This window comes from Leptinotarsa decemlineata, unplaced genomic scaffold, assembly GCF_025532065.1.
Source record: "Leptinotarsa decemlineata unplaced genomic scaffold, Ldec_3_MD MMD2_tig00003736_RagTag_RagTag, whole genome shotgun sequence".
In the NCBI taxonomy this organism is placed as follows: Eukaryota; Metazoa; Arthropoda; class Insecta; order Coleoptera; family Chrysomelidae; genus Leptinotarsa; species Leptinotarsa decemlineata.
The window spans coordinates 4,588,907-4,613,758 of record NW_027412593.1 but is presented as its reverse complement, the minus strand read 5'-3'; the positions used below and the strand labels follow the sequence as shown (position 1 = coordinate 4,613,758).

Sequence of the window (24,852 nt, the reverse complement as noted above, 5' to 3'; positions counted from 1 at the left end):
TATCGGCGCAACTGCGAGTTAGTCTACGTAGAAAAGGCGAAGGAAGCGAAACTGTCTATTGTGAAATAAAGTAACACCCGTCAATAAAAGTATTTTGATTTGACTTATTGTTTTTATATGTGATTTGTTAGTATGGAAAAGAAGAGAAAAATCGACTGTGAATGCAGAACGTTCCAAGAAAAATGGAACTTGCAGTATTTTGTGATTGAATCCAGTAATAAGGCGCTATGTTTAATTTGTAATGAAACCATAGTTGTTCTCAAAGACTATAACATTAAACGACACTATGAATCGAAACATCTTCAAAGTTACTCCAAGTATACAGGAAGTTTGCGGAAGGAAAAATTTGAAGCTTTGAAACGCGAACTCAAATCGCAGCAATCTTTGTTTACCAAAGCGAATACTGAACGAGAGTCTGCAACTCGCGCCAGCTTTCGTGTGGCTCTTGAAATCGGAAAACGGGGCAAACCATTCACCGATGGGGAAATGATAAAAGAATGCTTGATTGCAGTAGCCGAAGAAATATGCCCCGAAAAGGTAAATTTATTTAAAAGTGTCAGTTGTTCAGCAAACACCGTGGCTCGGAGGGTGCAAGACAACGCAGAAAATATATCATTTCAACTGTCGGACAAAAATGGACATCATGAGTGGTTTTTTCTAGCATTGGATGAGTCAACGGATGTGTCAGATACTGCTCAGGTGTTGATTTTTATTCGCGGAGTAGATAAAAGCTATGAAGTGTATGAAGAACTTCTTGATATCGATAGTATTCACGGCACGACAACTGGAGCAGATATTTTTAAGAGATTTGAAAATGCCATTAATAAAAAGAACCTTCGATGGAGAAATTTGAAATCTATAACAACTGATGGAGGCAAAAATATGTATGGTAAAAACAAAGGAGTGGTTGCACTTGTGTCAAAGGCTGTACAAAATAATAGTGGTTCAAAACCATTAGTCTTACATTGTATCATTCATCAACAGTCCTTGTGCGGAAAATGTTTGGATATATCTGAAGTTCTGAAACCAGTCATATCAGTTGTTAACTTCATCAGATCCACTGGGCTGAATCACCGACAATTCCGCGAGTTTATTCCACAGATTGGAGAAAATGATTTACCATATCATACTGTCGTACGCTGGCTTAGTTGCGGAAAAGTCCTTAAGCGCTTTTTTGAACTTCGAGCAGAGATCGAATTTTTTTTTAATGAGAAGCAGCGCCCTTTTGCCGATTTAGAAAGTAGTGAATGGATGTGGAAGTTAGCCTTCTATGTCGATTTGACAAATCATATGAACGAATTGGCCGCGGTGGTAGTGCGTCCGACTCACGATCGGAAGGTCGTGTGTTCGATTCCCGCCTCGACCAGATATTTTTCTCGAGATAATTTATCTGGTTGAAGCTGGAATGATTCTGCAACCGTGTTAGGAATCACACGTTAAAAGGTAAGACCTCGTTAGTCCTTAGCTCGCACAAGTTTCTCAACTTCTGAGAGTTGTCGTTCGTATGAGGGCGGCAGCTGATTAACGAAAAAACAGTTTTTAAAACAGACAGATTTTTTAAAACTGAATTTGAGATTGCAAGGAGAAAATCAGCTTCTCTCTGATTTATACACCAATATCAAATCCTTCAGGCAGAAAATAATACTATTTCAATCGCAATTACGTAAAAAAATGTTTCACACATTTTGAAACATGTGAAATATTCAGCCACACTACAGAGACTGAATTTCCCGTCAATTTTGCAATCGAAACTGAGTGCTTTGAAGATAAATTTTGATACTCGTTTTTCAGATTTTGATGTCATTGCGAATGAAATTAAGCTTTTTCAAAATCCTTTTGATTCTGACATTGAAACCCTGTCTCCGGAAGTCCAAATGGAAATTATTGATTTACGGTGCAGTGATATGCTTAAGAACAAATATCAAAATTCATCTTTGTTGGAATTTTATAAGAGTCTTCCACTGGAACAATTTGATAATTTGCATAAATTTACTTGTGGGTTGTTTTCTGTTTTTGGTACTACTTACTTGTGTGAGAAAACGTTTTCCAAGATGAAGTACACAAAAAATGTTTACAGATCTCAATTAACCGATGAGCATCTTAAATCTCTTTTGATAATTGGTACAAGTAAAATTGATCCACAACTACAAAGTATTGTTGGTGGAAAATCACAATTACATAAATCTCATTAGTGTTTTTGTTTTACTGTGATTCATTTCAATTATTTGTTAGTTATTAATATGCTTAAACTTAGATACTTAAGTTAAGTTTTCTTTGTCATCATTTCTGTCGTTAAGTTTTACCTTGCACGTAAATAAAACCGAGTAATTATCATTCTGTTTTCTTCTTCAACTTATCACAGCAATAGTAACAACAATTAGGTAATCATTGGCTGTCGCGGGCCAGATTCATGACAATAAATCATTGGCTGTCGCGGGTCGGATTGATGACACTGGCGGGCCGGATTTGGCCCGCAGACCCTAGTTTGGAGACCCCTGATCTAAAACCATCCAATTTTGTGAGAATGGTACCAATTGTGTAATGGTACCAGTTTATGATGTAATAAATACTATGATGGCACCATATAGAAGTAAACACTCTATACGGTGATGATGGAAATATTCCTCAGTTGCCAGTTTTTCAATTTTACGGAACTTTAAGGAAATGTCACAATTTCCATCCTCGTGAAACAGACATAAGGTTAACTCATTCATTGGAATTAGAAGTGTATATTGAATAACTTTTTTTGATTTAGTTCTTCTTGAACAATAATTGTATGCTCATTTTTTTAGATTGCATGAAACAAATATGAAAAACGTTTGATATCGTTGTTAACTAGTCTATGCCCTCAAATCTTTCCTAACCTTCATTTTATGCCTTTATAGGCTTTGTATTATTCAGGTTTTCAAGTGTTGTTCAATCTGCTTGAAGTGGAATAATTGCGACCTGAAATAAAAATAAATTGATAAGTGAAAATGTCAATTATATACAAACAAATACAGTAAAATAAAATAATCAAGATGATAATGCAATAATATCAAAGAGTTATAATAAATAATGTCGAGAAAAATATTTTCCTAATCCTACAATTTCTTCACTCTTCTAGAGGTGGTGGTATTTTTTCCAGATGTTAGTAATCTCGTCTACTGAAACAAACCCCAACTCCACCCGGCTGGCGCACCAGTTCAAATATTAAAAAATCATTTCTTATTGCACATCTACAACATAAAACGAACCTACATACAAAATTTCAGCCTCCGAAAATTTAGCGGTATACTGAGAAACAGTGATGAAAACGTAATTTTTATATGTAAACGCGCCCCGTTTACTCACACGGGGGGCTCCCCAGTTGGAATATTTGAAAATTCTTTCTTAATGCGCATCTAAGACCTAAGAAGTACCTATATACCGAATTTTGAGTGTTAAGTGAGTTACTTTCGCATTCATGAGTGTAGATCCGGAACACAGGAAAGAAAAATGGTGAACTGATCAAAAATTGTATACACCTTCGCATTTTAAGATATTTCTGTGCTGCACTCTCCTACAGAGTTGAAGAAACGTATAAGAGTCCTGGTCTAGAGTCAAATAATCAGTTTATATATCAATCAGCGTTCTGAGACTTGAAATAGTCGTCATCATTTCGACATCGACCGCCAAATGACAAGGACAGTTGTGTGTTTCAGCCTAGCACCGCTGATGATACCTTCACGGGTTGAATCAGCGCTGTCTGGTGTTGAATCACGAGCTCTTGGGCTCCGGATTCATCTGGCTTCCTTGCAGAGAAAGCTGAAGACAGACAAAGGACTAATTACGTTCGGATGTCGATGTTGAGGCTTGGCTTTCTATCGGACCACTTCCGTATTCTGTTGATCCGATAGATGGTGTCTTCGTAAGGGGAGATATCATCGCCTTCACTTTCAAGTAGTAGAGGCTAATTAAGATTACAAATGAAACAAACTTTGAAAGCATCTCTGTGACATTTGTCATTTGACTTCTTTTTGCATGAAATCAAGTTCCAACCATCGAATCACAAACTAATCAGTGCTCTCATTTGACAGGTTTTTAAGATCAATCCGATAAATAAAGATATATGGCGCAAGTTCGTTTTTCACTTATGTAAAGCTGGAGAACAAAAACTGGCATCTTTTGTAACGTCATGATTATGTTCTTCTGATTGTTCTGCTAAATTTGGAGATCTCTTGAATTGGGAACTATTGGATTGCTTTATGTATGTTTATGATCAACTTGTCCAAACCTGTTGAAACTCTATGTAAATTATTGATAATTTTTTATGTTCTGACATAATGATAATAATGATCATTAAATCCTTCACGATCACAAACTCCATTGTTATTGATGCTACGAATTCGGTTAAATAGTCAAACTAGTAACATTTTTAATGGCCTTCTCGATACCGAAAAAAAAATTGACAGTAGCTCTTCAAAATATTCCATGAAGTAATATATTTCCAAATGAAACACCCTATGTTTTATCATGCATTTCGATTTGTAATAACATTCTCAACAACAAAGCTTATGCCACTTTTCTTCCAAAAGTTGAAAATGAGCGACTTTTGTGTAGACTAGTACGAAATATTTCTTTGTTTTGGCGAATAAAGAGCTATAAATATCGAGTAAATATTCAAAAACACCACCTTCTTGTTGAACATATAGTTGGGCCCTTCCCTTGACACTAGTTGGCCATCAATTCTATGAATTATAGTTTCAATATAATTTTCCAGTTCATCTACATTATTATGTTTTATTTTGCGTTTTCCAGAAACGTGTAACCTACCATCGACTGTGAGTCACGCTGTATATATATATATATATATATATATATATATATATATATATATATATATATATATATATATATATATATATATATATATATAAGCAAACTTACATAGATGTCTTTACTTTCACTCTGTTGGTAACTTTTTTGAAAAACTAAAATGTTACTAGCTTACTTCAGGAACTTCTTTACCGATCGCGACAGAGGACGGTTGTACCGATATCGACCGTCCTCAAAAATGGCACATGGATGTCGTGGTCGTGGAGTACAAAATGAGGTGTTTTGTTGATGAATAAGGTAAAGTCCGAATAAATATTGAAATGAAAGACATTTTGGGAAAATTGGCGGCCCCCTACGCCAGTAACTAGGCTGGATGTCGACGGATTCGACGAGGTCGTCAGTGCGATAATAGATGTGTCATTTGTGAAAGTCATACTGTGAGGACTAGCGACTAGTGTTTGAAAATGAAAGTGAATCAGAAAACTTAGGGTGACAGCATTTCCTCGATCAAGACAGCTGCGCCCCCGGACGAAGCTTCTGTTCACTATGGACAGGTGGAGTCTGGCTGAATGCGCTCGACTGAGAAGCAACGGCCATATAAATAAATTAATGAAGAAGAAGCTAACTTCAGGATGTCGGTTTTCCGTGACGATGTGCGCGCGTATCGTAAAAATTTACTCCATCATTTTTCCCTAACGCGCCAAAAGAAGTAGGTATAACTTGAAAAGTAAACAAGAATATTTATGTAGAGATTCCATTCTGGCAATGGCTCTTTTAACCCTAAAAAGCATTGCGTGAAATCATTCCTACAACTCATTTTCAATGTCAATTTTGTTCTTACTTACATGCGAATCATCAGCTTTCAATTCTCAAATTGAAGGCAATGAAGGAAAGTCTACAAAGGCATTTGGATATGCATGCCGGGTCTGCATATTCAATTCAATTTTTTTCATATCAACTGATACTTGACTTTTCATTGAATTTTTTTTTATGCATGAACTTTCTACGTGTTCTCTCTTCATTTCCAGTGATTTGAACCTACACTTACAAAATTGGCAATGTAAGTGATTCAGCATATGTCTTCTCAGATTTCCTAACGTATTATGAACAGAGTCGCAAATTTCACATATGAATAATGGCATGGATTTTTCAACATATAACATGCTGGAATCGTTACTACTACTATTACTATTATTTGACATTGTTTCAGTTGGACCGGCGAGTGAAATTTTTTTCAAAACCTTTTCTGACCATGAATCTTCTGATAATATTCTTTTAGGCTTTGTAACTTCCTCTTTGGGAATTTTGACTGAAGTTTTTTCTGGTTTAGATTCATTCGTTATAGGTTTTTCTGGTGGTTTGTCAATATTCTTGTCCAGATCTTGTACTTGTACTCTTTGACTTTTGAGATTGGACATATTCAAGACTGCAGTGCAACTAGAAACTGTTTTCAAGGTATCAATACTATTGAAAAGTTCGATGGTCTTTGCTGGTTCATAGGTCGCAATTGTTTTCAGCGATTCTGATGCAGGTTTCTTCTCTTGTCTTTTCAAGTAATTCTGTACGCTATCCACTTCCATAACAACTGAAGGATTAACATGAAATTGCAGGCTTATTCTTGGTAACATGATATTGGGATGTGTTTTATAAACATCTCTTATAGTGGGATGAATATTTAAAATTGTCTCATTGACATTTTTCTCGATTACCTTTGGTTCCACTCCTTCCTCTTTTACCGTACAGTCCGTGATATATGAGGTTTGGTGTAAAGTTTTATATCTATCCTAAAAATCGAAACAATATTTCATTTTAGGTTTTACATAGGATGAGTCAATAATCGTTGCGTGCGTTAAAAATACTAATCACACTTTTCGTTTAGAAGTTGCCAAACAAATATGATAAATGAATAGTCCAGTATTCTTGAAATCATCAGAAATTTTTTGGTATCAAAAGAAATCGGCTGTACCTTCAAAATTTTGTTGCTTTTTATAGACATCTCTCGGAATCCATAAGTGATCTTAGCCAACTGATAGCATTCTGAGCAAATTTTTTGCGATATAACGTCTTTATAGTGTATCTGAAATAAAAAAAAACTAATAAATAAAATTCTCTTGTCACAATGTTAGTTGCCGTACTCCTCGGAAAAGGTTCAACTGATTTCCATGAAATTTCATGTGTATATTCGGTAGGTCTGTAAATTTATTTTGATCTATTGTTCATATCCCTAAGTGACAATGGTTTTCACCCCAAAACTTAATTTTTTTTTGGAGAAAATTGTTTGTTTGTAATTTTTGAAAATATATACATTGAAAATACATACAGCCCTCAATTTTTACCCTTCTATCATCAATCTCTATTTTTTAAAAGTAATTTAATCATTTTTAACCCAGATCATCGATCAAATATTCCCGCCAGGCCTCTACCGGCGTCATTTCTCACACAGTAAACAACACGGAGTAGGTATATAAGAACGAAGCCGGTCTCCTATCTCTCTCACACAATAAGCATACACAGTTTTCGGTCAATATTATTGTTTATCCATCCAGCGTAGATACAGTTCGCGATGCCACCGAAGCTGTGAATTATTAAACAGAGTTTTCGAAATCATTTGCCAGGCATACCACCGCATAATTTACAACTGAAAGTTCTATCCCTCCGTAATTTGAATCCGCCACGGCTGTGTCATCAAAAAATAATGAAAAACGTTGTCGCAGCCAGCATTTTAAATAGCAAGTCCGAGGTAAAAATATATTAATGTCAGGAATACTTATTATACTTACAGATATGCCAATTCATCTTAAACGTGTACAATTTCCAATTAGATTGGCATTTGCAATGCCTATTAATAAGTTCCAATGCCAAACAAGGTCCGTTTGTGGTTTGGATTTGAGCACACCGTGTTTTTCATACGGACAATTACACGTGGGCAAACCCTCCAGTTTGTTTGTGTGAGCTAAACATGGACTAACAAAAAATATTGTACACACTATAGCATTAAAGGGATCAATATTATTCGTAAGTGTTGTGATAGAAATAATGTGCAAAACAAAGTTTGCCGGGTCAGCTAGTATTTATATATAAATAAGAATTGGTTTCGAATTATGTAGTTAGATAGTTAATGAAAATAATAGTTAACGAAAATAATAAACCGAATAAAACAAAAGGCAATTTTCAATAATCTAACTTTAATAAGATGAAGTGTGTAAATTCATAAAAGAATTTTTGTAAATACAATATGGGGAAGGATCGGTCAACACCAAAATTGTCTATTCCTGATTCAATACTCGTCGTAAGTTTAAATTTTTTGAAATTATCTGCTATATAATTATTGTAGGCAACAAAAAAGCTAACGAGTGTGCCAGACATTATTCCTCAACTCTATATATAGGCCCTGAAGCGGGCCAAAATCTTTGGTGCGGAACCAGAGATAAGGAACACAAAAAGTACTGGGAAAACACATAGGGAAAACCCTTATAAAGGGGACGTCCAGGGAAAACCCTTATAAAGGGGACGTCCGAGAAAAAAAAAGAACTGCTTCAACAAAGCACAGATCGGCTCAGAATATTCACAGCGCTAGCTAACTCAGTAAACTCTTCAATCTTGGAAACAGGAAAAAGTCGCAAGGGGCCAAATCTGGTGAATAAGGTGTCATTTTTTGTCAAAAAATGACAAGTAATGACGTGTGAGCAGGTGCATAACTTCAAGATACTACTCCTTATTGACCGTACGACCACGTGGCAAGATGCACTACGCCACGGTAATCTAAGAAGTGGGCAAAACCTTGACATCTGATCGAACTTGGCGTCCTTTTTTGGTTTTGGCTCTCCTGGGCTCTTCCACTGGGACGGTTCGACTTTGATTTTGATGTCATAACTATGGTTCGTCACCAGTTATGACTCTTTTAGGCAAATCTGGATCGCCGTTTACGTCATTCAACAATTTCTGAGCGATGCGCATCCGACGGTTGAGTCAAAATTCAGCAATTTTGGAACGAACTTGGCTGCCACACGCCCCATGCCCAAAATATCCGAAAAAATTGTATGGCATGAGCCTACCGATATGCCGACATACTTGTGTAATTCGGTGAGGTGGGCGTCATTAAAAATAGGTCTGCAACCCGTCTAGGAGAAGGAAAACTCCAAAATCAAACCCAGAACGGTGTTTCGTCAGGCACGAGTAAGCTCTAAGCTGAAAAAAGTGGCGCATCTTTTACCAAATTACCACCCAAGTCAAGGTGAGGGCGTGCCGAGGACTGAGTGTCATCAGGGTGTAAAATGATGTCGTGAACGTACCACCTCAGGGCACCGGAGCGCACCCTGTTGTATATTAGCTCTTACCCTGCTAAACGAAGCTCTGGGAGGAGGAGTAGGTACCTACCTACTTCTATGGAATATAGTTTATCCTAATAATAGTTTTCTCCGTTCCTTAAGTTTTTCTGTTGAACGACTCTCCGTTTTATTGATCGATGACTATCGATTGAAAGTAAAAAATATAAAATAAACTAATGATATAAAATCTTCTGAAACCAGCTTTTATTCAAGTGCCCTAAAAAGATCAAAATAAAATTTTAAATCTCATTAACCATATTCATTTATGACTTTACAGAATTATCTCTTGTCGCGTTGATTTCAATTTGTAATTGAAATTTTGTAATTAGGTAGGCACCTACTAAACTTGTAAGCAATTCATAATGTATGTAATTAAATAAAAGTGCCGTGAATGCTTACAATGTGGAACTTCATCCTTGAATAACTTTTTGCACACATAGGATTTATCGGGTTTGAAATTTAGTGCAGTACCTAGTTGATCTCTCAGAATGTTTCTTAATTTAAATTTTATCTGACTGAATATGTAGAGATTTCGTCTAGGCATCGCGACAAGCTTTTATTATAATTTCAATTCTGTAAAGTCATAAATGAATGTGGTTAATGTGATTTAAAATTTTATTTTGATCTTTTTAGGGCACTTAAATAAAAGCTTGTTTCAAAAGATTTTTTATCATTATTTTATTTTTTCAAATAAGGATCTGTATTGACCCGAAGACTGTGGATTGTAGAAGATTGTGGATACTAACAATCGATACGTTGTGAAGTAACTTGGCTTGAATTTTTTTGATTTTCAGTTCACTCTAATTGTTCAATTTTCCATTTCTTGTTCAATTTTAATTTTACTGTAATTTCACTTCAGGATTTTTTGCTTGATATAATTGTTATTTTCAGCTATCCATTTCAATATTATTTGTTCTTTCAGAGATATCACAACACAACAAAAAATATTTTTTGAATGTTTCCTACACTAAATTAGTCAATTTCTACTAATTTTGGGGTGATAAAAACGAAAATAACAATGAAAAATTTTTATTAGCTGTGTTTTTTGAGATACACAGTACTTAATCTTAAAGAGTAGTTATACTATACATGAAAAGTGAAAGTACATAAAACAATATTGTTATGTTTCTTTTAGAATATTTTAAATACAAAATTAATAAAAAAACCATTATTCTTGGTGTTTTGATAAATAAAAGAAGTTTGTACCACCAAATTTCAATTAAGTCCATCCGATTCATTGTAAGATCGCTGTCGTTTAGCTTGTCTTTTATAAAACACTTCTGGAGCATCCCTACACACAGACCAGCAGTAGTCTGCAAGCATTGCTTCATTCCAACGGCCCTGATATCTCTGTTCCATTAAGGCAATGTCTTGATGGAATCTTTCTCCATGTTCGTCACTCACAGCTCCACAGTTTTGTGGGAAGAAATTAAGATGAGAGTGAAGAAAATGAATTTTTAAGGACATGTTGCATCCAAGTTGGTGGTAAGCTTGAAGAAGCTCTTTAACCAATGCTGTGAAGTTATCATCTCTTTTGTTACCTAAAAACCCATGTACAACCCCCTTAAAGGCTTCCCAGGCTCTTTTTTCATTTCCTGTTAAAATCATGTCAAAAGCAGGATCATTTACAATTTCACGGATTTGAGGTCCAATAAAGATGCCTTCCTTGACTTTAGCATCACTCAACCTGAGAAACTTTGCAGTACATCAAACCATTAACATCAGAACAAACTACGAGGTTTTCTTTTTTCTCAAAAAAGGAAGCAAATCTTTTTGACGCTGTCTGTACTGAGATATTTTCACATCATGTTTTAGAAGATTCCACTGTTGTAGTCTTGACCCTAACAGCTCAGCCTTTTCCTTAGACAAGCGAAGATCTCTTATAAGGTCACTCAACTCTGCTTGACTAATTCTGTGCGGATCACTAGACCTATCGCTTACCTCAAAATCAGGGTCATAGGATGTAGAAGGATGGGTTGCTCCTTCTAAACAGTCTTCATCACCTTCCTCTGAAATTTCATAGTTTTGGGGTGGAGAAGGGACTGGCAAATTGTCTGAGTGTGGTACAGGCCGAAGAGCAGATGGGAGATTAGGGTATTTGACCGTTCCTCTTTTCTTCATAGATAAACCTTGCTTAATGGGAGGAGTTAAGCAGAAATAACAGTCGTCTGTATGATTGGTAGGCTCACGCCAAACCATACGTACTGCAAAAGCCATTGCCCGGTTTTTATTTTTCAGCCACTGTCGCAATATGACGGAACAAGAATTACAACATATATGAGGAGCCCATGATTTATCTTGGTCCCCAACTTTCACACCAAAATAATGTTCATAGACTGTCTTAACGATAGGTGTCATTTTACGTTTCTGAGCCTTAAATGTTATTTCACCACATATATAGAAAAGCTATCGACAGGATTCACACACTTTCGAGGCATTTCAGATCAGCACTTAAATTAATTTAAAAATCAACTTCACACGATAATTTCAATAGCAACCACGTGCGTACAATTGACAAACTCACATAGGTTATGTTTACTACTTAAGAACAGCTGATGAGAGGGGTGTTATGTAAACAAACATGTGTACCAACTGTTAGTGATGAAATATTTCATTTGTTGAAAACTCAATATACATATATATAATATAATGATACTATATCTTGAAAACAAGAGCTAATATATAATTTTTATGGTCATTTTCGGTTTTAACACGTTTAACACATTAAAATCATCTAATTTCAACCCCGAAACAAAAACTTTGTTGTGTTGTGTATCAAATCATATCATATTAGACAATGGTAGTCCGAACCAATGAAATTCACCATGTTCGGCTACTTTCTGCTCTTTGAAAAATGATCAAAAAGAATTTGTATCAAATTTTGTGTGAAAAATGGAATTAAGAAATGTTGACACTGGCATACCGTGAGTGTACTCTGAGTAAGAAATATGTTTACAAGTGGTATAAGCTTTTCCAGAAGGTCGAGATGATGTGAATGACGACGCTCGCTCAGAACGCTCCAGCACATCAACAACCGATGAAAATGTCGAGAAAGTGAAGAAAATTGTTATGGAGAATCGTCGAACTACTATTAGAGAAGTTGATGAGGATGTCAATATACCGGTTGGCTCATGGCATGTAATCTTTTGAAAATTGGTCATGAAGCGTGTGGCAGTGAAGTTCGTTTCAAAGTTGCTGAATTTTGACCCACAAAACCGTCACATGAGCATCGCTTAGGAATTGTTGAATGACATCAACGGCGATCCAGATTTGCTTACAAGAGTGTTAACTGGTGACGAATCATAGGTATATGGTTATGACATCGAAACCAAAGTCCAATCGTCCCAATGGAAGAGCCCATAGGACAGCCAAGACCAAAAATAGCACGCCAAGTTTGATAAAATGTCAAAGTTTTGCTCAGTTTTCTTTTATTACCGTGGCGTAGTGCATCATGAGTTTTTCCACATAGTCGTATCATGAAAGCACGGCGTTTTGCGACGATTGAGGAGATAAAAATCAAATCTCAAGAACATACAAAAAAAAGAATATCAAAACTGCTTCGAAGATTGGAAAAATGCTGGCACAAGTGTATCATATCTGAGGAAAACTACTTTGAAGAGGACAAAATATACATAAATGAATGAAAACATTTTTTTGAACACACCTCGTACATATAATTTAATCACTAAAATTATAAACTTTGTCCTATAAAGAATATACACTTCTTATTAAAAAAATGGCGTACTTACGTCTATTCCAGTGACTATAAATATGACATCTCTCAAGCTTGAATTTTCAGCACCATCTAACGTTTGATCAAATATCCAAATAAGCTTATTTGTTGCTAAACATAATCTACACATTTCGTTGAAAGATTCCATTTCGAATCGAAGCTTTCGATCAGAAAAACTCACTCTAGCAATGATGGAACGATTTGAATGAACTGAAACGGCAGTGTTGTTCCTTCATGAAAAAATTTTGTGAGAAGTCTGTGACAAAAAGTAACTTTGCAGAAAATAAGGATAGATATATGAGCTGCTTTCTTTTGGAGACTGATCACTGGAAAATAACACGTTTTGTTGATTGTACATTGTATTTGTACGAATAAAGAATGTAATTCGTAAACGAAACGTGATGGATTTAAATTATTAGTCCGTCAGTGTCAAAAGAAAAGAATTACGGACCAGTATTGCCAATCACTGCATAATTCGAATATAAGTGGAAATACTGATAATGCCTTGAATTTTGCGACTTCCGATATTTTCATATTTTTGATCTACAAAAAACGGAGTTTTTGTAATATGTCAATATTCTTTCATGACGACACTCACCGAAATGGAAAACTATTAATAGTCAAGCATTCCTGTTTGTTTCTGAATAATTTTTTGAATTGTTGATTCCTCTTTCCTTATTTTTTTGTCAAAAAAATGAATTGGATTTCGAATGAAATATTTGAAAGCGAATAATTTTTCTTTTCGATTTAAGTAAAATATATATATTTTGATATTCGTAATGTTTGGAACAGAAAATTAACATTGAATTTTTCATTCCTTCAATAGCCAAAAAACTAAAATATGGTTATTACATATCGGACAAACGAATAGATAAGAATAAAAAAATAAATATGTATTTTGAAATAAAATCTCGAAATATTCATCTCTACCTACACGGTAGGTTCTGGTAAATGCCTGCAGGAAAACAACTATTTCCCCAGCTAATACCACGCTGGATATTGAATTATATCCGACAGACATTGCCACACAGATGTTAGTATCGCAAATGTTTCTCATTTATCCAGCAGCACGACCATGCTGAAATTATTCGAGATCACCTACAAACAGGTATCGAGATATTACCTCTCATCAGTGCAGTGTCTGGGACTCGATTCATTTCAAAGCATCTCGACTTCATATATGAAACCTTCACCTAAGAAAAATACTGTTTACTAGTAACAGCTCCATCTGGTGAACAAAGCAACAAGCGGGGAAGACACATCCCATTTATAGTCGAAGTGTAAATAGTTAAAGCTATCGACATCTCAAAGGTAAAAAAACAATACAGAGAAATAATGCCACTGCCAACTAGTCCACGTGGACCTAAGAATTGGCGGTTCGTATTGGATAAAGTTTACTAACCGAGTTTCATGATTGGCTGAAGAGTCATAAAATTAAATTTGAAGTCATGTTACGGTGACGAATAGAATGTGGGGATGAGTATCGCCGTTGTGTCGTCAATGTTCAGTTGAGGAACTGATCACGATTTAAGTGTTTGAATTCGATATTGGTGCAGTTATAATTACTTAAAATTTTTGTTATCTGTTTGAAATGTGGCGTCCCTGGACAAGTACTAATAGTAATAACAAGTGTGATAACAACGCAGACTTTTTCCTGTTTAGTGATTCCAATAGCGATGGTGAACAATGCGAGAAAGAGATACCAGTGGATAAGATTAGGGTGCATTTGAATATTGAAACACAGAGAGTATGTTTCAATGTATATAAGAATCTACATCTCAAGTTTAGTTTCGAGGGAAATAAACTATTACAAGCAACATCAGATTTGACAAAAATTTCTTTCTCGACTGTACGTAAAATAAAACTAATTAATAAATTAATGTATTAATTAGTTTTTTAATATGGATTTTCATCAAGTATCGGCCAGTTCTATTCAATTATTGTACGTAAAATAGTCAAAAACAAACCTTATGAACGCATGACGCGATGTGATGTGGGATTATCATACGTTCATCTAATAAAATCATTGAAAAAAACAATATACGACTGTTACAAAAGCAATGAGATTCCTAAAACTTGACATGTATCAGTAATTTTTCATAAAGAAGGTTTTTAGGCTATCAATTTTTCTGTAACTTGCCTTTAGATGGCGCTGTAGAACAATTTTTTGAAAGCACTGTTCTATAACGCTGCGCACGCCTAAGTTCGTTGATTCTGTCAAAACATTGGAACACCAGCGATACAGCAACATAGTACTAGTATCATATAAAGTTTTTTGTACAACTGTCCTGTTTTCATGATAAAATAGATAAATTTATTATTTCTATAAAAACACATCTTGACAAATCTTGTCAGTTAACTATTTTCATGTTATCGCATTTGCTGTGAAGTGGGGCTTAGTCAGGTGACGCCCAATTATCTGGTTACCAACAAACAGTATTGTTTACAGCTCACGCGTTTTATTTAAACTCACATTTAAAGTTCTTGCTTGCGGAAAAAATCTCACTAGAATTTTTAAAACAATATTGTGTCACGGTAATTTTCTACAAATTGTTTTAAATACAATTGTATTAAAAAACTAAGTTTTCGAATATCAAATAAAACTATAGTTGATGATTGTAGTAATTCATCAAATAACGTACCTATACAGTATATCAAAATAATTTATATGATGGAATCGGCCGATACTTGATGAAAATCCATAACTAACGTATTCCAAAAACACTTTATTGTGAGATTTTCACTAAATTTAGTGAAAATCTCACAATAAAGTGTTTTTGGAATACAAAATAATTTATTTCAGTTTTGCTAATAAACATATCAGCAATTTACGAAAAAAATTCTTTCAATATTATAATATATTCCATATTACAATCTACTATAATTTATTGTGTATTTCTCTCCAATTTATGATAAAAATCATTTGTGAACTCAACAATGAAGTCATAAGAATGTTTTTCAAAAAACGACTAAAGTTAATATCATATATCACTACAATTTTTGGAATGAATGATAAAATATTGTGTTAGGAAAGAAACACATTTTGCGAAAATATAAAAAGTACCTCGTTTGGGAAAGTCCAATATGTTAAGAAGGGTGGCCATATACAATGCTTGCTTGCACTTTATGTCTGAAGCGGCGTTAGAAGATATTTTACGCGATAGGCATCTAGTATTGTTTTGGATATTGATTTGAGAGGAGATAATCATAATATAATGTAGTGGTGTTATTTCTGTACTAAAAAGTAGTCCAGAAACCGATATAGCATGAAGTTTTCGTAGGTGAGTACGGAAGTTGTGGTAGATCTTTTATATTTTGTTTGATTTCTATGAGAATTAGTGCTATATCCCATTCTCAAATTTCAGACTTTAAAAAGGCTTTTGGATACCACTGAGGATGGTAAATTGATAATGGCTACTTATAAACCAGGACATGTATTTTTAAGAAATGAGATAGCATCCCTAATAATTAAGAATGAATTGAAATATGACAAAAATAAACGGTAAGCCACAATTTCATTGTAAAAAAATAATTTACGGAAGGCATTTGTAATAAATTGTAAACAAATTTGTAACTAATTTGTAACAAAGATATGGAATCATTAGTTTTGAAATTTTTTATTTTAAAAGTTTTCTCGCTAACTTCATAAGTATATAATTACATTTAATTCATTTTCAGAATTTCCTCTGAGAGATTTAGAACATTGGCAAAAGAAATTTATGATATTTTTCCATATGACAACCCAGAAGTTCATTATACACACCTTATGTTGATCATAAAGGAAAGCCCAAAGGGGTAACTTTGGTATAATTATATTTATTCATGGATTCAAATAATTTATTACTAGAATATAAATATGTTGTTTTGGTAAAATCCCCATTTTGTTAAGGACTGGCAATACTAGAAATAATTATTCTTGAAGTTTTTACCTTCCACTTAACTGAATTGATAGGAAAATCTTGAAAAATGAGAAAAATCGGTAGTTTGATCCTAGAAAATTTACTACTTACTTAGGTATACTAGATAGACATTTTCAATGTAATTATTTTTGTTTGGTTTCACGTCGTTTGTCATCTTTCAAATTTTTTATTCAAAATAAAAAATAGATCAATGATTTGTATTTTCAATTTTGAAATCCTTTACCATTTTACTTCCTAAACTATGCCTGTCGTTCCTCAACTTTTTTGACAAATCACTTTATCAAGATATGTTAATATTACATTCAACTTTTTAAATTCAATTTTTGTTATATTTTATAAATGAAAATTGAACAAGAAGTAGGTACCAGAAACATATTTTGTTTTACTGTGAAATGAAGTTGGATTGATAGTATCTGTATTATTTTCCTCCACAAATATTTTGTACTTTTTCACTAAACATTAGTGATAATTAAAATAGCCTGTTTCAAAAAGTGATAGATAGATTTTCATTCATTGATCATTGCATAGTAATTACTCATATGATTTGTTTGATTTTTCGCTACAATATATTGCAATTATTAGCACAATTCTAGTAAATTATTAATATGTGCTGTATGAATTTTTGACTGATGGTTTGGTGTTAATTGGTACAATTTTCAAAAATTCGTGATAAAAGTTAAATAATTTTTTAACACAATAAAGCTTCGAATATTTTGACAAATTTTCATGTGATTCTGTGAAAAATTGAAGCAAAATCTAGTACAATATTATTTGAAAAATCGTTACAGATTTCAATGAAATCTGTTACTATTGAGAGTTACTGGTAAAACAAGGTTATGGAAGTTTTCAAAACGAAATATATCGAATGATAGAATAATTCGGTAAAAAAATATGTACACAATGTTGTAGTACATAATATTACAAGTTGGAGTCGTCTCTATAGGTTCGTTCCAACCTTGAGTCACAAACAGATTTCCAACTGTTTGTAAATCGTTGTCAACGCGCATGTCTGGTAAATATTGGTTTCTGATTAATTTGAAATTTCTGATTGGAACAGCTGATACTTCAACTGAAGTTTGGCATGGAATTTCAACATAACCTTTAAAAATAATTTGGAAAAGAAAGTTTTTGGCTTCCTACTACTCCATCTTAAATCAAAAAAAGGGGATGAGGGAATCTTCCAAAGAAAGGAAGGAAGTAATCAATTTGAAAATAAATAACTCTATACATGGATGTGTAGATCATGCAAAGAAATTACTTTCAGACACAAACTGAAAGAATGTCCTCCTGAAACAGCTACTTTCATATAAACATTGAATTACACGAAAGAAAGAAAAATTGTTTTGAAACAAATACTTCTATATGAACACTGAATTATACAGAAGATACTTTTCTCTACTCAGTTTTTATTTCAAACATTCCACAACGAATGTCACTCATAAAAATATAACCCCTTCAATTCTTTAAAAATAAATCTAATCAAATGTATTTCTGGAGAGTAAAAGAAGGTTGCAGTATTTTATATCTCTATTCTATTTACTCATCAACATGAAACTGGGAGGTCACCGCAATAATTAATTTGTGTAATTAAAGATATTCATATTATAGGTTCACTTAAAGAATTCCCAATTTTTCCTGCGCCAGCAAATACATAATTTATTTTATAACAATTTTTGCAGGTTATGTTGTTTGTAAGTTGCATGAACATAAAACAGAAACATTAATACGGAATACACATGCGTCAGATTGATGGTTAGAAGATAATCCTCAAACCATTCTGATAGATTTCGAACAGGTTTGAATCTTGGATGGAACAGAAAACTGATAGTTTTCTAATGGTTGGAAACTCACGTTGGAACGCAATCACATTGCTGCGCAGAATCCTGACTGTCAGAAACTGTTTCTGACACTGGTTGGAACGAACCTTATATGTGATATAATTTGTAACAAAAATGTTTACAATTATTGTGGAAATTTTCGCAACATTTTTTTTCCGTGTACATTTGTTACAGAATTTAATTGTATCTATCTTTATTGTTCGTAATAAAACTCCCTTGAAAATTGAATAATTATGTTTTGTTTATTGCTATTTGGTCGAAAAAATCGTGTTAAAAATATTTTCAACGCGCTACTTTGTAAACATCATCTTTCAATACTTTTGACAACCATTAAAGATGCCACTTTTAATGACAGTTGTACTTCAAGGTAATTTTGTATCTTGGTTGGTCAAAAAGTAACATTTTGTTTCCATTCCTTTTCCTAGCAATGAATGCTCATTATAAATTCAAAACAAAATTTGTTTTTCTATCGCAAACAAAATATTTTATGATCGTTTTCTATCTGCAGTGACGTGCGTTTGAATATTTAATCAAAAATATTTTTTAAGACTAATAATTACGTTCATTTATCTGTATATCTATTTATAATTCGAAATATTCACAAAATAAATGATAGGTATGCCTATTATTTGAGAAGGTATTACGTAAAAGCAAGTGAATAAATCCGATAAATTTTCATCAAATGCTATGAATTCAAATAATTGATTTTAAGTGATGTAATCGTAATTTTCTTGTTTTTACCTATAGAAAAAATTGCTACCGGTAATGACGTTAGTCAAATGACCAACAGCTGATCGGAACAACTGAATGTGAAATATAGGTCATGAGAGAGAAAGAATCCAAGACAGTAAATTGCCATTGATATAATATATAAAACACAAAATATAACATTGTGTTTATGTTGTTCTGGGGTTTAGGTGCGATTATTATTGAAATGAGTAACTAATGAAAAAGTAAATCAAATTACTTTCGCTAACAAGAACCACAAATAAGAATTGTGAAAACAGATGGCAGGACTCTGTTTTTGTTTTATCGTTCCACTTTTTTCTGCATATCCACAGCAATATCCAATTAGCAATATGTCTCAGTAAGTTGGAACCATATGGATTTTTTGTTTAATATTTATTTTTCTTCTCATCCTCTCTGGTCATAATTTGGGAATGAAGGACGAGCACCGCGTTTTGACTCCAGAATCCTGTCCTGCTCAGCATTTTACACAAGTACAATTTTCGTCTGCTGGCAACATTACCGAATTGATGATCTGTTTCTGAAAATTATATACATTTGTTTTTTTATCAATAAACTGAGATCGTCTAAAATATTCAAGAGTGAGGTCACGCAAAATTTTGTTTTCAAAGCATATTTCAGAAACTTTACAAGCTTAAATTCAATTGTTTTAACGGTAATTATTCGGATACACGGCTTTTATGTTTTTAAATATTTGACCTACGTAGTTTTATCTTCCTATTATGAATCTCGGGAAGTAGAACATTCGGGAAAAAATCTTCCACTTCCCCTTTCATTGGGCGAGAGCATATTTTTGAATAGTTTTTCTATCGCCCTGATGTTTCTCTGTCTTGTTCTGAAGACACATGAGGGAGTTTTCATTTTGTTATGAAATTTATCAAAACAAGGCGAATAATTCGTCTAGTAGATTGGACAAGGTTACGGAATCATACGCGTATTCACAGTATAACGATATATTAACGACTTTTCTAATTCAAGTCACAAACGGTAATGAATCAATACTACATTTCCTATCCTATAACATAATGTAATCGGCACTGTCTCAGTCATCCCAGTGACTAATGCTTATATAATATATCAGTTACGCTGCTCCGTCACTATTTCCATAAGCGGGTACTGCACCGCCATCCTGATACGTTGTTGTCCCCAACAACTCAATGTCTATGGACACCTATAAAAAGAAGGGGCAAATATTTAATTACCGATATACCATCCACATTTGATTTCGCCATCAAAGGCCGATTTTACCATCAAGGCTCGTATTGCCATCAAGGGCTCATTCTGCCATCATGGGCTCGTTTTGCCATCGAGGGCTCATTCTGCCATCAAGGGCTCGTTTTGCCATCAAGGGCTCTTTCTGCCATCAAGGGCTCGTTTTGCTATCAAGGGCTCGTTTTGCCATCAAGTGCTCCTTTTGCCATCAAGAGCTCGTTTTGCCATCGAGGGCTCGTTTTGCCATCGAGGGCTCGTTTTGCCATCAGGGGCTCGATTTGGTTAATTTTCCTTAACGGTTTTGGAATCTGAACTGCTTCATGTGTTCTGCTGCCACCACACCTTCGTATGGGTGGTTAGATCTGCTGGCGTGTAAATCCTCCTTCACCTTATAACGGTCATTTGGAAGGACCTCCATCACTTTGAATGGACCCCTAAATTTGGGTAATAGCTTGTTACTTTCACCAGTGGCAGGGTTGCTTATGACTTTGGTCAAGACCAAGTCACCAATATCGAAAACTTTTGGTGTATTCAGTTTTTATTAAAGGCCTCTATTCTTTTTCCATCGTTGCGCCGTTTCAGCTCTTATCGCAGTGACGTCCACCTCTCTCTCTCTTCGGCGTTGTCGTGGAAATCACCATTCTTTTCGGATTTCCGAAAATTGTACATATCTCACTCAATGTCACTAGGACCATTTGGTAGTATTGTTGAGAACCGCTTTCAAAAATGTGTATTTCGAGAATCCGTCCACAAATACAAGTATATACTTACTTTCCTTTGCAGTTTCCACAAATGGTCCCAAATGATCCAAGTGTAGGGTGTGTTGTGGTCTCGCATAGAATGCAAAAATAGAAACTTCTTATCACAGTTTTCTTTATGGTAGAGACAATGTAAACATGCATTTATGTATTTCTTCACAAATCTATTCATTTTTTAAACCAGTAATTTTTTTTAATTATGTCTATGGTTTTCTCAAAAGCAAAGTGACCTACATCATCATGATTAGCTTTTACTATTAGCCACCTATAATTTTTCGGTACTACCCATCTTCGACCATATGGCGTTACACGATAAACTTTAATTCCCCGTAAATCGTATTCCTCAAAAATGTTTTTATTATTCACTTTATCACCACTTAACAATATTTCTTTTATTTCTTTGATAGAAGCATCTTGATCTTGCGCCTCGCGTAGATAATCATTTTCGTGTATTTTTTTAACGTTCTCTATTTTCTCTCTCATCTCAAATTACGACTGAGTGCGTCTACATGCTGCATTAGTGAACCAGCTTTAATTATGCTGTATTTTAAATGAAAAGTTTCGTAATAGTAAAACCCACCTGGCTATGCGTGGAACAATTGCTTGTTTACTTAAGACACTTTTCACGGCGTTGCAATCCGTTGAAATTGTGAAGTCATTTCCAAGAAGGTAAAACCTATACTTTTCTAGGATTTTCACAATTGCAAGTAACTCTAGTTCGGATGAATGATAGTTTTTCTCCGCCTCATTTGTTTGCATGCTGATATACCCAACAGCATTTTCTTTGTTTTCAGATTTTTGAACTAATATTCCTGCGAAGCCTTCCCGACTCGCATCTGTATAAACTATTATTGGTAGTTTAGGATTGAAAATACATAATACAGGACTTCAACAATTTTTTTTCATGAGATCTTGAACAATTTTTGTCAATAAATCTGACCACGCTCAAACGACATTTTTTAAAATAATTTTGTAACAGGAGCTGATATTCGAGCAATCTTTTATAAATTTTCGGAAAAATCCGATCAGACCCAAAAACTGTCTCAACTGATGTTGATTTTTTGGTATTGGAAATTCATCAACCACCTCGGTTTTGACCGTAGATGGAGATACTTTATTGAACAAAATTTAGTAATCCAAATATGCTATTTTCTCCAACAAAAATACAGATTTTGACAATTTTAGCGTTAGGCCACAATACCCCAAAATTTTCAGAACTTCGTTTAGCAGAACTAACCCCTCAGTTTTGGATTTAGATGGTATCAAAATGTCATCAAGATATGGTCTTATGTGAAACTGTCTTAAGGGTTGGAAAATTTCATTCATAAATTGTTGAAAAAGTGAGGGACCACAACATAACCCAAATGGGATCCTTAGGTATTCATAGTGACCCTCTGGCTTTATGAATGCTGTGTACGGAATTGATTTGTTTTCTAATGGTATCTGATGATACCCCGAAGCTACATCGATACTTATGAGATATGTGTATTCTCCTAAACTATCAATAATTTCTTTTATTAAAGGCATCGGAAAACTATTTTCACTGTGATTCTATTGAGTGCACGATAATCGATGACCATTTCTTTCTGAACATCTTTTTTATTAACTAGTAAAGCTGGACTTGAATAAGGTGACTTACTTTCCCGTATTATTTTTGCATCCAACAACTCCTTTACTGTTTCCCTATCAATTTGTTTGTCTTTCTCTGAAAAGCGATATGGTCGATGATTGACAGGCCTATCTGTAGTTAACTCTATAGACAGAAAAAATGAATATGCTTTCACCAGGTGCTTCATATCAAAACACATACTTTTTTCATGTTCCTCCAAAATTTTGTCAAGTTCCGATTTTTTCTGCATCGACAAAGTACCACATTTCATGTTTGACAACCAATGAGGAGTATCCACTTTATTCTGAAACATTAAAACATAATCCACCCTGTGGTAAATGACATTCTGATCCTCTGTGAAATTTGTTTCGATCAGAATATCATTTTCGATATTGTTGTCGTCGATTACGTAATACACTATTTTTAACGAAACTTCGTCAATTTGTGTTAAATTCCCCGTATAATGGGTCACTGTTGTTCCAGTTCCCAAAAATCCGACAATTCAACCATTTGTTCTAGTGGCTTGACCCTCAGCTTGAGTTTTTGAGCTACTTCCGATTTCATAATTGAACAGTCACTCTCAAAATCTACAAACGCCGTACACTGATTGTCATCAATAATTTTTTTTGTAGAACTTTGAAGAGGGATGGTTATTTCGAATTAATTTAACTTTTTCGACTGTAGTGTCTTTTCGTTCATACTGTTTATTAGAAGTAGATTTTGATTTCTGTTTTTCGAAACAACCATTCTCAATGTGCCCTTTTTTTGAACATAAATTACAAATTTTATTTTTGTGTCTACAATTATCCCGATGATGTCCGGCTCTTCAACAACAAGAGCAGATTATTTCATTATTTTCCCTGGAACTTCTATTGAAACATTTTGAATGACAACTACTTGGTACCGGCTGTTGCGAACGGCTCTTGTAGATTTCATTTGCTACCTGTTTGTATGTTTTATTTTTAAAGTACACCCCCAACATGTTAGGATCCTGAATGTTTGACGCTTCCACTGCCAATTTCAAATTATGATCATTTATTGCAGTCAGAAAAGTTCAATCTTAATTTATTGATTTTTACCAAATGATTGAATTGGAACTCATATAATAAACATCCTTCTGTTGGCTTATGATTAGCCACCTCCATAAATAGCTCGTAAGCGTTTCTTGTACATTGAAATGTAGAACTTAGTAATTGTTTCTATTTCGCCCACGTATTCTGAGACCACCCTAATTCACACTGTACGCAACTTTCATACCATGTTTAGCTGTCCCCTTCAATTTATTTACTACTTAATAAACTATGAAACTATCAGACCAACCATATATACTTGCATTATGTTGGATAATATCGATCCAATCGGACACTTCCATATTCAGTGGATTAAACTCAGGCACTGCACTCGAAAGAACAATACTAGAGCTTGGCTGTACGTTGCATATTTGCGGCATAGTATTTGAACTGGCTACACTTACAGTTTGACTCTTGCGTTTTCTCGACTCTTTCCGATGTCGACTCGATTCCTTTGGAGACCTTCATGCTCTTACTGACATCCTCTTTCGTTTTCGGTTACGATTCTCTTCACTGGAGCAGGATGGAATGCTGTTGATTGGGGACAAACGCCTCTTCGATTTCTTTCCGTGTTTTGACATGACACCACACTATTCACCACTTCTGATGTAGTAGATTGAACAAGGTTACGGAATCATACGCGTATTCACAATATAACGATATATTAACGGCTCTTCTACTTCAAGTCACAAACGGTAATGAATCAATACTACATTTCCTATTCTATAACATAATGTAATCGGCACTGTCCCAGTCATCCCAGAGACTAATGCTTATATAATATATAAGTCACGCTGCTCCGTCACTATTTCCACAAGCGGGTACTGCATTACTGCATTC

The 24,852-nt window shown here is 34.3% G+C and overlaps 1 protein-coding gene and 1 long non-coding RNA gene across 8 annotated transcripts in view; one reads left to right on the top strand and one right to left on the bottom strand.

The window, feature by feature from the left end:
• Positions 1-2,709: 2,709 nt before the first annotated feature.
• Positions 2,710-24,852, bottom strand: part of LOC111509861 (zinc finger protein Paris) — a 64,510-nt gene continuing 42,367 nt past the window's right edge. For 2 of the 7 annotated variants that reach the window (XM_074178318.1, XM_074178317.1), the window contains exons 2-4: positions 6,764-6,874; positions 5,643-6,581; positions 2,710-2,946 (exon numbers count right to left, since the gene is read on the bottom strand). In XM_074178318.1, the coding sequence (XP_074034419.1) occupies positions 5,667-6,581; positions 6,764-6,874 (1,026 nt within the window). In that variant the 3' untranslated portion in view covers positions 2,710-2,946; positions 5,643-5,666. Of the gene's footprint in view, positions 2,947-5,642; positions 6,582-6,763; positions 6,875-6,932; positions 7,436-7,577; positions 7,762-12,874; positions 13,293-24,852 lie in introns of those variants that run through there. The other 5 variants (XM_074178320.1, XM_023165706.2, XM_074178319.1 and 2 more) reach the window with 5 other exon arrangements.
• Positions 15,853-16,947, top strand: LOC141483537 (uncharacterized). Its single transcript, XR_012466144.1, has 3 exons — positions 15,853-16,139; positions 16,224-16,360; positions 16,537-16,947. It is a non-coding gene; the product is annotated as an uncharacterized lncRNA (long non-coding RNA).